Source organism: Temnothorax longispinosus, chromosome 2 (assembly GCF_030848805.1).
Source record: "Temnothorax longispinosus isolate EJ_2023e chromosome 2, Tlon_JGU_v1, whole genome shotgun sequence".
Classification (NCBI taxonomy): Eukaryota; Metazoa; Arthropoda; class Insecta; order Hymenoptera; family Formicidae; genus Temnothorax; species Temnothorax longispinosus.
The window spans coordinates 9,170,873-9,187,622 of record NC_092359.1 but is presented as its reverse complement, the minus strand read 5'-3'; the positions used below and the strand labels follow the sequence as shown (position 1 = coordinate 9,187,622).

The 16,750-nt window shown below is 41.6% G+C and overlaps 1 protein-coding gene across 1 annotated transcript in view; it reads right to left on the bottom strand.

The window, feature by feature from the left end:
- The window catches only part of LOC139808350 (uncharacterized), a 63,311-nt gene extending 46,843 nt beyond the window's left edge, over positions 1-16,468 (bottom strand). Inside the window, exon 1 of the mRNA XM_071770228.1 lies at positions 16,343-16,468. Within this exon, the coding sequence (XP_071626329.1) occupies positions 16,343-16,377 (35 nt within the window). The 5' untranslated portion in view covers positions 16,378-16,468. The remainder of the gene's footprint in view (positions 1-16,342) is intronic.
- Between the last annotated feature and the right edge of the window lie 282 nt (positions 16,469-16,750).

Sequence of the window (16,750 nt, the reverse complement as noted above, 5' to 3'; positions counted from 1 at the left end):
TGCCCGCGAGCAGTTTATTTTACAATTTACATAAGACGTGTATAATTTTCGTAATTAGCTTCCGGCCTCTGCATGAACAAATGTGTGATACAAAGATAAGTAATCTGTCTCTTCCTCTCCGCGCTTCTCGGCGCGCGGGTCACAGGAATGTTTATCCAGGACAAATCGGCGCGCTATGTTTCCCGGACGCTTAACATGGCGAAATAGCGAAAATGTCGGTTGCCGACTGTTCGCGAGGGAGCGAGAGGGGCGGCAGGAGAGCGAAGTAAAAGGAGGAGAAAGAGGAGGTGGCGGAGGAGGAGATAGGAAAAGAAGCAGAGGAAGACCCGTTAGAACGACTGACACGTTGTTACCGTGGCGTCTGCCGCAACGTGCTCTGTTATTGGTTCGTAAAACGATCTAATGAATGCATCGCCCACGGCCCAGCTCCGTGCCATGTAAAACAATTTCAAAGTACGCCTCGCGATTTATGTATTATTTATCGCGGAGTAGGTCGGCCATGCCCGCCTCGGGACTACCGAGAAGAGAACCCCCGGTTTGCCTAACCCCCTCCTTCCTCCCCTCGTCGCTACCGCGCTCGCGAAATTAACCGTCTCCTTGAAAACGGTCAGATGATGCGCGTTATGATGACCATAAGGGAAGACCACACCGCGGCATTAACGGCTACTTTGCCGCGCGGCGTAAAGGACGGCGATTGCGCCGTCATCACCCTCGATTTCTTCCCCGTGTGGACTGACCTTGGCGACTAGTGGTAACGGAATGGCCTTGCCGCGGCTTGGCCGTCGCCGCCACTTGGCGAACACGGAGAATGTCTTCGGGGGGATACTATAACGGACGCGCGATGTGTGAATATTTCGTTCACGCCGCGACGGGGTCGTGAGCGCCCCGAGAGAGAAAACGCTTAAGATTCACCGACGGATATGAGATAACGCAAACCGATGGTTGAACATGGTTGAACATGATTGAATCATCTCCACCCTTGCAGCTATTTTCAAAGAATGTTACAATCGTTTGGCATTGTAATGGAATCACAATAGCGGCGTATGACCAGCACGTCAGCGTGCGAGCTTATTCGGAAACGAAAAATATATATGAGATTCGAACCATTATCTTAAACGGCACACGTTGGTTTCAATCCCTTTGAAAGATAATGTTCAACGCGGTAACGACACTGAGAACTTTGAAGACAACGATGACATCCTCGTGATCCAACTGTAAAACATGACCGCAATAAACGAACGTTATTTTCCCGGAATAATGAACGCCGCAATCTTAGCAATCTTCCGCGAGTGGCGATGCTATAAGTGTGCATTCTTGGGTTGTCGAAGAGATAAGAAAAACGGGCGCTTAATGCCTTCCTCGTCAAACCGCCAAACGTCTTCAAAGTGGGGAAGAGATTCTAATCTCGAAAATGTGGCGGCGTCAATCGAAGTTCGCTCGCAGCTAGTGCAGATTGAAGTCAACTGTCTCGCGCGAGTTCTCCCGCACGTCTCAACTAGACAACTCCCACGTACCTTATTGCGGTCTCCTCCGCGAAATTAACCGCGTGGCTATCAATCACTCGAATCCAGCGAGAGGGTCGTGAAGTGGGCAACAACGTTTCGCGGGCTACACGTCGCAATGTTAATTCCATTTACCCAGATACGAAGATTACGGAGGATCATCTTTTGCGTCTTGGCAAAGTTTCTGTTCGGGACTGCAGGAATGTGCACTCCTTGCGCTGCACATCCCGCAGAGGAGAGTTAAAGTAGGTCTTACTTCATCCGGCTGACTAACTGCTTCGTCTCGGAGCTACCGCTCGAGCACCGAGCGCTGCACGGTGATTCGCGAAATTAACCGCGGCGATAGATGCTACGCGAATATACTGTTACGACGCGATGGAAGGCCCATTCTGTCCGGAGATGAACGGCGAGAGCGCGAATCTCTCCTCACATCCCTCTCCCTCATTTTCCGGCACGAAGAGACGCGCGGTGCGCGGTCGACCTCGAAATCTCGAGGTAACGGAGCGACCTTGCGCGTCATCAGCCGGCTAACAGCTGTTCCTCCTCGCCTGTTGGCCGATAGGCAGGATCGGAGTGTACGGTCGCTGTCTTCCACACCGATGTTGACGAGCGTTTACGAACGTCGCCGCTAGTAACCTTGACACTGCAATGATTATAGCACCGCCGGACGCGACGTTGTTACGGCGACCACAAAATTTCTCAATGCCCGCGTCTTTTACGGCGCGGTATTTAATTAGCCCGTCGACATTGTGGCGGAGTACAACACGAGTATCAATTGACATCAACTGAATGTATAATTCTTCAAAGCTCTAATCCTTATCCGTAAATATAGCTGGAGGATTTGTTGCAAATGGACTCACAATACTGTCATCCGTTACGTGTATTCATTGTCGAGGTCATTGTCGTTATTTGTATAGCGTCGTGATTAGAATATTATGCAGATATCGATAGCCTGCAGTTTTTACTGTTATTATACTGAAACTCTTCGGTATTATTATAATCTCGCACAGACTTGATTCTCTTCTCACGGTTTTAACATTCCTTCCTACCGCGATCCGTAGGGCCGTAGGGCCGATTAGTTCCGCGACGGATCCTGATATTCGGATAATGTACGCCGCGAAATTACACCTTGTCGGGCTGCAAGAGCATTAACTCGCGCACGAAACATCATAATAGAGAGATCACCTACACGCCGCATTGGCGTGCGTGGCGGCAAAAAAATTTGTTCGGCATGCAAATACGAAAGTGAGAGGGGTTCGGCCTGCATAAAACGAGTCGGCGAGAGTGTTTCTTCGTATGCGCTTCGCCGAGAGAAACGGTGGGTGGCGAGGCCTGTCCTGCACCGTTAAGGTCAACGTACAAACACAACGACGACCTATGCTGAAGAGGGGAAACTTCCCACTACGGCACTTCCCGATCTTCGAGCGGGATCCTCAATGACGTATTTCATTTGCTTACTCTTTGTACCTCTTCTATTAATATATGCAGCAATTAATTGTAATTAATTGAAATTATTACTTCACACGCATCGCGCACTTGTAACACGCATTGCAACATAATGAAATTAGCGAAAGGATGATCATCCAAGTATTTTACCTACTTTTGTAAAGCAAGTAGTATTTTACAATACATTTTGCAACATTTTGCAACGTGATTAACACATGCTTTATATAACGCATAACTACTATTTATTTCATTTTAATTGATTTCGAGCTTATTATATACCGGCTCTTTTCCCTTTTCTTATATTCCAATAAGTATAGTATACCGTATTGCGTATTTCACTTTTAATCGAGAAGGCCGACATAATTGCGGGAATATAAATAGCTTCTACTTTTTTCGAACAATAACACCAGCAATAATTCACGTAATAATAATCATGAGAGTCGCTCGTGCCTAAACTTTCGACTTGCGCGAATTATGTAAGTCGTGCGCGAGGCATAGCGATCAATTCGCCGGCTCGGAGTCTATGGTTAAGCCAAGCTGTACCGCTTCGGAGGAAGATTGAAGTGTCCTGGGGCGAGCGATACACGGAATTATCCACGAATGAAGATGCAACGGCCGAACAACGGCTGGTACCTCAGTAATCGTTCCCAGCTGTCTGCCGTGATTAGCGCTAAAAACCTCGGCGATGATCGACATTAAGGCACGAGACGAATCTCCCCAAAAAAGGGGAAAAAGCAAAACGTGGGACGTATGTTTCTGTTAATGCATTTTGTCCGTGCTCCTTTACGAGGAAGAGAGATTTGATGCTCCGTTGCGTCGGCCGCGAGGCGATTCGCGTGTTCACGCGCTTCCGTACCGGCACAAATGCATCGGTGCATAGTGGCGTACAATATAATAATGTTGCGTAATATGTTGAAGTCATTGCCGGACATGTATTCGCGAGCTTTTCCTGCTGATACATACTGTATCTGAGTTTATAGTGTTCGGTTCTCGCGCGAATACCGCAGACCGTTGGAATATTTAGATAGCTTCTTACATATCAATGAAGTCTCGTATTTAATTGCTCGTTATAAATATCTCGTTTTTATTACGATTTAGAGAGTAGCGATAAAACAATTCGCTGACATTGCCTACTTTTTTATTCATTCTGCCAGTAAGAAGCGACTTGTTCCGATACTTATCTTACATTCTCAATGTATCATTCAAGTCCATACATGTATACTAGTTCGAACTTACCCCTAAAAAGGACCTTCGCGGATCAGCGGTAATTGTGAAGATGGATAAAGCGATTTATTCGCGGGTCCGCTGGCGCAACGGGCGGCGTAAAATTACTCGGTGGAAAATATAATAGCAGGAACGATCATCGATCGTTTGTACCTTTAACGATCCCGGCTTTCCATCGGTCCGCGCGGAACGTCCAAGCGATGCAGTTAAGAGAGACGTAGAAGACGAAGAAGAAGAAGAAGGCGCCTGCCACGATGGAAGCTGCGAGAGTCGGCCTCGTAAAAGGGAACACATCGGCCGGCCTCGGTCGTAGTGAGCACGATGCAGATGCACGAAGGGATAAAGTAAGAGAACCGCGCGAGAAAAGGGATTTGCGCGAAGAGAGAAAAGAGAGTCTTCCGGTATCGAAGAAACTGCCGCCATCATAAAAGTCAGCTTCGTCGATTTAACGACCGTTTGCGCCCCTCGCGAGGCCAGGCCTATATGCCTATAAGGGCCGCGGAGGAAAGGGTCGAAAGGCAGCAACCCGCGCACCCCGGATCAAACGATATTTTATCGTTCGCCGACGAGGGAGAGAGGACTATATCGCGAAGTGGTGAAACGCCGCAGGATCGCGGGGAGATACGATCTTAATTAGAATCATTTAAGCGTGGCTGTAAATCATGTTTGACGGACGATGAGAGTTATTTATCGCCGCTCGCGATACCTCTGTTATAACCATTTATATTTGTATGCTAAACCACTCGATTTTATGCACATTTTCCATGCACTTACACTCGAATAATTAAAAAATTCATCTGTCACAGAGATGTAATCAGTCTATGTTGATAAAGCCGTCAATAAATGGTAACTTCAAATATAATTAATAATATTACAGATGCTCGTTTTCGGTTATCCTTCATTAATTTTTAACGTAAACCTTTGCTTCGAAAAAAAACTTTATATATAAAGATAAAATTAGAAAATATACATATATATGTCGAAGTCGGTCCAATTAACAGAAAATTCAGATCATAAAGCTATCAATCGTCACGAATGAAATCAATGTCTGATCTATCTATCTCAAGCTTATCTTATTTCTTGTCTCTCTTTACGTTATTAATATTAATTAGCTACTAAAAAAAATTTTAATTTGTCGCGGATGCTCTTGTCAAGGTTGCTCTTGAATGATGTAGGTAAATCTGTCACAGATGTGTGATCAATCTATGTTGATCTAGCAATGCAATACTATCTAGCAATAAATCATCAGTACACACTTTCATATCTTTATTTTAGAACCGGTTTCAATCTAATTGTAAAACTATCTTTAATCACATAAAATACATCGAATTTATATCTCGTATTACATATTACATATTATATAATTATGCAAATTGTAACTATTGTACCCCGATTATAAATATAATGTGTTATAGGTAATGTGTAAATAGTTAAAATAGTATCCAAACATTAACATTTTTTGGCAAAATGCATATTTTCGGTAATGCACATTTCATGTTTAGCTTTAAAGAAGGCATAAACTCGATGTAGAATGCTAACGTTTTATGATTACAGTGTACTGCAGTTAAAGAGTTAATACCGAAACGGTACCAGAGTAATTGCAGCGATAATCGCGACACTGGTTCACAGAGGATGACACAGAGGAGTGTCATCGTCGCTTGTGTTCTCGTGTTAAAGTGTCACCGCCAGTTATTGCCGCGGCACAGTGCTCTGTAATACAACTTGCACAAACCCTCTAACTTTGGTGCCGCCTGTGCAACCGATTGTTTTTTTTTTACGAGTTCGTGCCCGCATTTCGAGATGTCAGTCATCCGCGAAAGAATACTCATAAAGTTAATCGTCTCCTGGGAGGTCGGTGCTCTACCGTTCCAGATCGTGCTAAGCGGAATCTGCGCATTCAATTACACGCTCCACGATTTCACATTGATGCGAAAATCGCTGACTTTTTCCCGAATTGGGAATTTTTTTCTTTCCTTATTCGTGCGTTGGTGCCCTGTTTAGTTTGAAGATTCCTTCTACACTACTCCTTCTTTACACTATCAGCTTTTTGTTAACTTTTAGACCATAATTAATACTTTTTTTTTTTAAGTCATATACTTTTTTATACATGTACAGTACATCTCATATAAATGGTTATGATTATAAATTATTTTAATTACACAAGATTTTTTATTCAAGGAAAAATAAATTCTCTTTTCATCGATCTTTTATTCCTTTTTCTTTTAACTTCTCATATATATGTTATATCAAACATTTATTCATGGAAGTTTGCTGTTGCTTAGGATTTCATGAAATATGAATAAAGTTGAATTTCAGGAAACGTTCAATCTATATGTTAATCGTCGTTCTATAACACGAATTTTCCGATGTTCCGGAAACCTCGTTGCAATTACTCGTCTACATCACTCATCCACCGGAGATGCGGTCTTATGAAAATCAGAATAGCTACTTGCAATCGCTCTACGTGCAGCAACAGCAGCAACAAAACAGCAACAGCAGTTGGCGGAAGCGGAAGCCGACGCGGAGTCTTCGCCGACAGGACCGCTCAGGATCTCGTAAGAGGTTTACGCGCGGAATTTTATGTGTGTCGGCGGTGCACCTCGTGCGCTCCGCCGGATATACGTACTTCTATGCGCACGAGCGGAGGGAAGTTGTAAGAGGGAGAAACTGTTTCCCTATTACCACCGCGGCCACCGCCGATTTCCAGGTATGCCTTCGCCATAGCGAAGTCCAGGAAGCAGCCCTCAGAACGATTTCGTTGCCCTCTTTGCGCGCGCCCGCGCCTACATATCGCTACTGCTCTCCCGTCTCTCTGCTATACTTTTCCCTCTAATCTTCCTCCTCTTTTCTCCGTTTCTCTTTCTGAACTATTTCGAAATTATGACGCTAGTGGATACTCCTGATTACAGGCGCGGAATCCGTCCGCGGAATGACTCGACTTCTTCGCCGTATAGAGAATAAACTCGAAGGGCCGATCGTTCATCAGATATTACCTATTGCGAGAAACCGCGAAGGCGAAAGCGAAGATCGTAGCGATACGCCGGGGTCACCGGCCGTGTCGCTGGCGATTGCTGTTTCCGGCTACAGCGGATTTTTGAGCGGCGAAAATTACTGACGCGATAGACGCGTGATTCAAAAATTTTTTAACTCTCTCCTTGCGAAGTTATTGTAAAACTTTCTATGATCTTCATAAAAAATAATTACAATTTTTTTAATTTAATAAACGAACCGTTTTATTTACCTATATAATTTTATGTATATCTTAATTTGTTATTTTATTGGTACTTATTTACTTTATAATGATTAAAAGCTCGCTTTCTTGTGCAATTAATTACGATTACCTCTGGTCATAGCACTAAGAATTGGCTACCTTAATAAGAGCATAGATAAGGTAAAAAGGTATTATACTTTAAAGTATAGCTTTACGGATCAGTTCTTAAATCAAAATAATATTTAAATATGTATCAAACACTCTGCTTTATATGCCACATTTATAAGATTTTCGCAATCAGATTACCACTGTTGCATAATATGACTAATGAAATATTCTCTCACTGTGAACTGCCGTAAGATAGAGATCTGCCATAAATCGTCGAGAGGAAAAAATACACTTAACCGTTATGATCGTTCGCGAATATCATCTCGATACATACTGACATTTCATGTTCCCGATTGACTCGCCTGATACCATCACTGCTGAAGGTCAGTCCCACCACGAAGGTCAATCTCGCCCGCCCTCTCTGTCCGTCCCGCCCGTCATCTTCGTGCTCTTCATCGTCATATCTTCGTGCTCTTCGTGGTCACGCCGCGCGATCATTCGTCGTTCGCCGCGCCGAAGTGTATACAATGGATAAAAAAAAAGGAGAGGGAAAAGGGAGAAAACGGAGATGGAAAGAGGGATTGGGTGACTGGCCGGCTGACTGAAGACTCGATCGTAATTGCAACGGCGTCGAGTCATGGTCACGACGACAGTCAATGTCGTTGTCCTCTTCCTCGGCCGCGCCGCTCCCTCATTCCGCACGGAAATCCCTGCCCCGTCACGAAAGCGAAGAAAGTCGGGATTTATACGTGCGCAATCTCGGCCCGGAGAAAGGTCGTGACGTAAATCACCTCCTCGGGTTACAATGTTACATACATCTCGTTCGCTTTCGTCACCGATCGATCACGCGGAACTCGTGGGATTATCTCTTTGCGATTATCGGCGCGATCTCACGAACCAATAGCTCCGCAGTGCGATTTAGAACAAAATAAAAGCAATAATTTACAGAAAAGTAAGTAAATTGGCTTATATTTAGATTAAATATTAGATGTTTCTGAGGAGCATTAATTAAAATTTGTATAATATTTCAGAAAGTAGATATATAAATTTTATATAATTTTCTGAGATGTTATAATAAATTCTAAAAAACTACTTTATTTGAAGAAACGACGTGTTAGTGGAACATAATCTTGTATGTAAGGCAAACTATCGCATGACACACTCGGCGATATATGGATTAAATCCAGCACCTGTTGCACAGGTAATAACTCTACTCCGGCGTTCGCGTGACAAGATGCAAAAACTAGATCTCTATACAGAAGTGAGCGGAACCCGGTCATCAAATTATCCCGACGCAATTACGAGATTATTCGTGCGCGATTCGCTTACGCGGCGAGTTGAATAGCATCCTTAGTTAGCCTTTAAATCGCTCCGCTGACGTTCGCGAGTCATTGATCGTTTATACACGTGACAACAAAGAAAACAAGTTCGCGAGGAACGGACGGATTCCACTGACGCGACGCTCCATCAAAGACAGACTGCCGCGCGGAAAGCAATTACAAACGTTTATCAGATTACGGAAAAACGTCAAAATTACCACCGCTTACGGAATACACATGTAGACCTCGTCGGAAGCGGTAACGCGGTTAATTATGAAGCCCCGTCCGTTTACAGCGGATTCGCCTGTTACATTAGCGTGACATAATCGAGCACGTTTTGTGGCAACCGGTCGCGAGCTCGTCTGTATGACGCGTCCTCGCGAGAACGGATCCTTATTACCGCAAATCTCATTTCGCGAAGAGGAGAAAAAAGGCGCGCTCGTTGCCGGTGTGCACGGAGATAAGGATAATTTAATTAAACTAGACGTTTTTTATTTGTTTTGACAAAGACGCATTAATGGAACACCGTTATTCCTTCTTTTTGTTAAAAGGATGATGATGATAATGTGCTCACATACATCTTGATTAATTCAGCTTGATCAGACGCAAAACGTCAAGGCGCGACGTGTCGTAAATCCAAGGAAGTGCATCCCAAATTCACAACACGTGCATAGTCCTCGACATTTTATCCCATTACGTACTCATGTCGCCGCTTATAAACATACCCATATCTCTTGGGCGATAAAAATTAAAGGTCAAGAATCTCTCCACATTCTCATACATATTGTAAATTTGCTTTATCTGCTACCACGGACTTATCTTGTTAATTCTCTTGTGCATAGTTTGTTCAGCTTCCACAAGTTCACAGTCAAATACGAATACACGAAAAATGGCGTATTCTTGGAAAATTCGGTAGCCTACAGAGACATGTAAATTTATACTTAGTGTAAAGGTGTAAAGGTATAAAGGTAACTGAACTTTTAACAAGGAGTTACGCATTCATCATCATGAGCCATACTGTTTCGAAAAAGAAACGAGGTATTCTGCCGAATCCGTGTTTCTCTTTATCTAATCGCCATCGTGAATTTTGTCACTTGCTCACGATTTAACGGAACACCCGGTACCTCGGCTAGTTGAACACCGTAATTGACTTTGCATGGAAGTTCGTGACTTCGAGTCGAAACTCGGTGATTGCCGGGAAACCTGTGAAACTTGCGGTACTATTGCGAATAAAATTCAGACGTATTCCTCGCTGTGAGCGATCATGTAATAGCGGCATATAATTATTGTGAGTCGCCATTTGCAGCAGGATATCCCCCGCCATTTAAAGCGAGATATCTCCGTAGGCGATTACTGTTCACCCCATCTTTTTTACTACGCTTAGAGTGGCACAATTATATACAAATCTACATTAATAAAGATTATTAATGAATAATAATCTTATCGAGAAATATTGCTATGTCATATCGTTGACTTTACATACAATCCATCGATCGATGTGATCGTTGATGCACTCGATGATGATCGATGCAAATCAGATAAACCCGTTATATGACGATTCGAAATCGGAGTCATTGTCTGATATCGAAAACATCATCACAGTCCATTATCACACTTTCTAAAAATAACAGAACTTATTCCACAGATTTGCGAATTATTGCGAGAAGCTTTTAAAACTCTTTTAAATATACTGTGCATATGTATATTTTTAAATAAACATTAACATTTAGATCATTAAAACGCTACATATCTTAAAAATTAGGGCTATTTTTATTGATTGATAAAAATAAATATTCGTAATTGATGAAGAGTAGTTTAAAAATAAGTATATAACTAAATGGATGCTTAAACGAGGCTTTAAATGGCCAATAAATTTATCTTAGATCATACACACACGCGTACATGCACGCCTACACATAATGGTCAGTCAGAAATCGCGTTACGCGATCAGTTTTCTGGACCGCCTGCCTCGGTCGCGGTCATAAGAGCGCGCAATATGCCGTCGACCGGTCACGATCGGTAATCGCTTCTGCGTCAGTTATGAATATCAATTTACGTCCACCTGACTACTCAAGATTCATTACATCCAATTCACTATATTCGCGCTTGCTGCGCTCAGCCTTACGCGATGTAAGAGCGGCCTATCTTAACTATGAGCTGATAAGCAGCTTGGAATGTGAAAACACCGCACTTTTATAATTATCGTTTTTTAAAAAATATTCCGTATTATTATACAAATAATAATTGATGAAAATCGTCGAAGTATTACAATTAATTAAATCTTCCGTTTTTATTTAAAACATGAATAAATTCAGATAAATGCTTGATCGTTTGATCGTTGAGAACATAGCTAGTTGAATATTAGATCTGAGAATAAAATTGCATTTTATTATGGAATTATAGCTAAGATTATAGGTGGAAGTGAGGAAATCTATATTACATGTAGATAGGTTGTATTACATATCTCGTAATGGATAGGCAATATTAGAGTGCGTGATGGAAACAGCTGACCTGACCTACCAAGATTTGCGTACTTCACCGATAGAATTGCGAGGCAAAACCGACTATAAACGTTTCAACAGCCACTTAAAATTCCACTTGCTGTTATCTTCCTCTCACCTTTGATACGACGAATCAAGAGAGAGGAACAGGAAGAGAGAGAGAGAGAGAGAGAGAGAGAGAGAGAGAGAGAGGAAATTGTTCTTTAGGAACAATGGGAAACGCAGAAATAGCGTGAACGAATATTGATCCCGAATGGAAGAAGTAAAATAATGTTACGAAAAGGTGTGAGACACAAGACAAAAGAAATAACAGCAAGAGGAATTTGAGATTATGTAATTACTTGCACTGACTGTTTATACATACCTATGTCATACACAAGACAAAATAACTAAACTATTTTTTCGGAGAATTTTAGCAGTTATCTTTGCATTAAATGTCTATTAGGGATTAAACAAATTCGCAAAGTTTTGAATAATAAATACAGACAAATAGCAGAACAGAATGAACAGAACAAACGATGTCTAAAATGAATAAGCGAATGTGTACGAGCTATCTGATACGATTGGTTACGCAATGTGAATCTCTTCGGAAAGGAAAACCGTTGGAGTATTTCTGCGGTGAAGACCGATCGAGCGAGTAACTGGTAACTCACAATATAGTTTTTCATCTAAGCAGCCCGGCGAGGAACGATTGCCCGTGCCCTTGATGGGCCACAGTCTAATCGCCTGGAACGCGAGAATCAGACCGCAACCGAAGAAGTCAAGGGAAAGGCAGAAAAAGACGACGGACGAAAGCAGTGTCACGGAAGATCGAGGATTTTTCTCTGAATTTTACGCATCACGAAGCAGCACTGCACTGCAGCGGTGCACTGCGTGGTTTGCAATGAATAAAAGATACAAATGTTATACAGCGTAACCGGACGTGGAATGTGTATCGATATACATACATATATATTTTTTTTATTGCTTTCTATAACATCATTAATATCGGTCAATCTTTTGACAATATCTCTTTTTACTCCAATGTAATTATTACTCGTAATCTCATTTTTGTGGGCATTATTATATCACAATTGTACACAATTGTATGAGGAATAATTCAATACATTCACGTCTATTTGAATATAAATTTGCGATCGTAATATAATATTTATTTCTAAACGCAATGATAAACAGATTTGTAATTTTCAGAATGGAGTACCGATACGAATGTTACAATATTGCTAAATATTGTTCCTATGGTTATAATTTCTCTAACAATGATAACAATATAGTCTTCTTTGTATGCGGTACAAATTGATGTACGAACGGAAACAGATAAATTGTTCACATGTGCGTGATTACGATTTCTCTCGTCTATATATTGATAAGATCGCACACGGAATCCATTAACCCGCAGTTAAGACCTACAATGATACGTTAACCCGTGGTTAGTATTCGAGTTACCGTTCATTACGCCCCGGATGGATAATGAGGCAGGCGTGGCAGCGGCGAGAAAAGTCACGTTAATTCGGTGTTTTCAGCCGAAGCCTGGCTATCGGCCGGTTACGCGAGCTTTTCTTACGGCTACACGACGACGTCGCTCGTAAAATTCGGATCGCCGGGAAAATCCCGGTCATCTTCTTCCGCGATCGCTTCATTAGGATTTAGATCGGCGCACGAACGGATCTGTGGGCGTCGGTTACCGCTGCATGAAATTGGAGCTCGCGCAAACAGAACTTGAATATGCGCCACGACATTTATTGTGATGTAAGATCGTAAAGCGCGAGGACGACATTCCTGTCGAGTCACCCGTGAAAAAGCTTCCGCGTTGGGCGCTTCTATCATCCCCGCCGGCGGACGGAGTCGAAAAATCGGCGTGTATCGCGCACGGACGCTCGTAAAAGCAAGATTAAGATATATCAACGGGATTTAATCGTTCAATTAAATGAGATGATCCATGCGCTTCTCGATACGACAACACCAGTGATGACGGAAGACCACGCGACGCGTAACAAATGATTTTTTTCACCTTTCTGCATTTTGTAAATTACGGTAATCGTCATATAAATATATTTTTGTATTTTTAACTTTTATAATAATGGTGTTTCTTAATAATAATCTTGAGTTTTATGTAAATAAGAAGTGAAATTGCTCTTTTTGACTGATTGTTCCGGTATAGTGTTTATTAATAGATTCCTTTGTGTTGGTCTTTAAAATTAATAAGATACTGACTGTCGTCGAGTGCACTTACGGAAGACTCAAACAAAGCTGATCATAATGAAGATTACATTGATCTCAGTTCGTGATCAAAGAAACTGGAGCATTTCCGCGATTACAATCCACGATGTATTGACAACAACGTTATAAGAGATAAGACCGGGAACCGGGAGGATACAAGCTCTAGAAGTAGCTGTAAATTAACCACACACTATACGATCTGGTATTCCTTCGTGTATATACTTTTGCTTGTATATGTATATATATGTCACGTTATATGCATACATAACTCATGTATCGTGATCTATAGTTAGCATATCGCTGACACGATCTCGCGCACATATATCGGGAGCTCTGATATTATATCTTATTTCGTATGCGACTTTTCTTTCGGCGATCTATGAGTACTGGAATTACGTGTAATGGCACACGCAATAAGTATCATCGAATCTTACAGTCACCATAGTATGATACTGAATGATACGTAACTTTGCGTGGTATTTACGCTTGCTGTCATTAATTTGCTGCTATTGATGAATTTCGTTGCTCAAATTAAATAGTCCAAAGAAGTTTAGCAAAGTCAAAAGCAAGAAGCGCATAAGCGGTATCGGGATAAATGGATTGTCTGTACCGTAAGAACGCGAAAGCAAAATTCCGGTAAAACGGAGAGCCCTCCGGTATATCTCCAGTTAATTGAAGGCACTACGGTTCTAAATGCAATTCCGTTGCATTCAGGCATTGTACGGCACGCGTGTGCATGAGCAAACGCACGCACATCAGCAACTGTCGGAGTAGCTAGATCGCTCGTGATCGCTTCCTTTCTCGGTGCATGCAAACCAGTGCACGATCCTCCCGAGCACTGTGGTTAATGTCCCGTTTGATTGGTTGGCGCTCCGATGGTACGCGGTGAACGATCCACCGGCGACGATCGATCGCGAGATCGAGAGCAACCTCTCGTCTTCGAAACCCTATCATCCTTTTTCACTATTCCCGAACGGTGAGCGTTTAGCGTCAGATCCTCGATACTTCAGAAGGAATAACGCGATAGATTATTCGTCCTGGTTAAGTTAAAAATTTAAAGTACGTATTTCATACACTTTGCAAGATTTTGTATAATATTCTAGATATTTTACTTCCTTTCTCCAATTATTATTTTTAAATATATTTGATATACTAAACACGCACTTTGTATAAAATTATATATGAAAAAAAATTACGCGTTATATTCTAAAGATTACAATTTAAATCACGCAAAAATTTTATAATTTGATCTTCATCCCTAATCTCTTCATAATAATCTGTCGTTTAAAAAAGAATAAAAAATGTGGAAATTTAAAATGCGAATAAATCATTAAATTTTATTAGATATCGACGTAAAAGATATCGATATCATTACTTGCTGATATCAATAAAGAGAACCGTAGCAAAGATGCACAAGAACTTAGAAGAAACTGGGACAAAATGACGGGTGAGGCAAGATAACCAATAATTAATAACTCTCGAGATTGCCAACATAAGCGATAATCCATAGCGAACAGTAATTATGAAATAAGCTACTGTGGAATATATAGCAATAAGTAATGCTGTTTTGAAACAGGTCCCGCATTAAAGATGTTATATTCTCGATAGCTATACTATTATTTTATACGTGTACAAGATTCTAATATGATCAAGTACATTAAGTTAAAGAAACGTATATTATATTTTCTCAGCATTATTATTGTAATTTATTTAAATGCATAGTACATTATATTACATTCTATGCTATATATATTAAAAAGTTTAATTATTATAGTTTATTTGATAATTAAAAATATATTGAAAAATATATTTTCCTGTCATACCATATTTATCTACATTCAAATTGTTCAATTATTTTCTGTAACATTTTTATTCTGTATTCATTTCTGCATACTACATTCTACAAAAGGAATGTACAAAAGATCGGGTACAAAAAAGACAGATTATGCGCGCCAGGATGATAGCAATTTCTACTATTTGCGACGTGGCAAAAATGCAGCAGTAACACTGATTTAGGTTTGTAACGGGAGAGGATGGTATCTGTGCCACGTTCCCTCCGAAAGAAAATGGCATAATGGAGTAATTATTATTTAGGCCGATGTGTACAAGAGACGGTGTATATAACTTCTCGGAAGATCGGACGCCAAGTAGCTGGATAATAGATTAACCAGATACATGTTGCCGTTCCGCTTCGAACTAATCGATTAGGCATTTTTGAGGGAGCTTCTCTTGCGCACACGAGATACGCTTTTTCGTATCAGCGTAGCAAATCGCGACCGAGCCCGTGAAAAACGCGCGCGGTGGGTAATATTTCTGATCTTCACGTAAATTAGTCGGTAATCAGTACTTGATACGATAGCGGAAAATAATCTACCTTAGGGATCAACCCACGATTTGGTATCAAGGTAAAATTACATGGATTCATAAACGCATTATTTTAATTTACCGGCCCGGAGGTATAATTAATGACAGGCTGCGACGACTGTAATTACGTTAAGTATTTTCCGTAAAAAGTCTTGCAGGCTGGATTATTATAATATCAGGCCGTGTTGAATGTTGCGAGAAGAGAGAATACAATGGAAAGGAATTCGTCGTGAAATTCGTGTGGTAAATTGTTCGTAATAATTTACATCGCGATAAAGAAACATGAAGATTATAACAAACAATTTATATGAGCTAAATATGCTTTTAGCAATTTTGCAAAATATATCTTTTTATTAATACATTCTCGATGCGTTGTACCGCGATATTTAAACTGTAATATTCAAATTACCTATAATTCGTGCGAAATAAATCAACATCGTCACTTACATAGTGATCTTCCGATCCATCCTCGCGCCAGCCATTCTAGCCCGACAATCTTCTTCAACCCCTCGCTAACGTCCGGTTGGGAACAGCTTCCGTGAGGATCACCCGAGGTCTCTATCACGAATCACAGAATCACTCGTAGAAAGCGAAAGGATACGCGCAGAACGTATATACACGGATATATACGGCCGCGGTTTCCGTTCACCACTCGTACGCAGGACAGGTCCTCCTCCGCTTGCGCGCGTCCGACGCGCGATACCCGTTTCCACTGCGGAAGTCAATCGGACATCCCGCGCGCGACGACTCCCCGAGGGCGACGCGGACGACAGTGGAGAACAGTGTGGCGACCGCGCACAGATAAGTCTCCACCGAGTTCTCTCTTTCTCTTTTCTCCTCTCTCTCTCTTTCTTT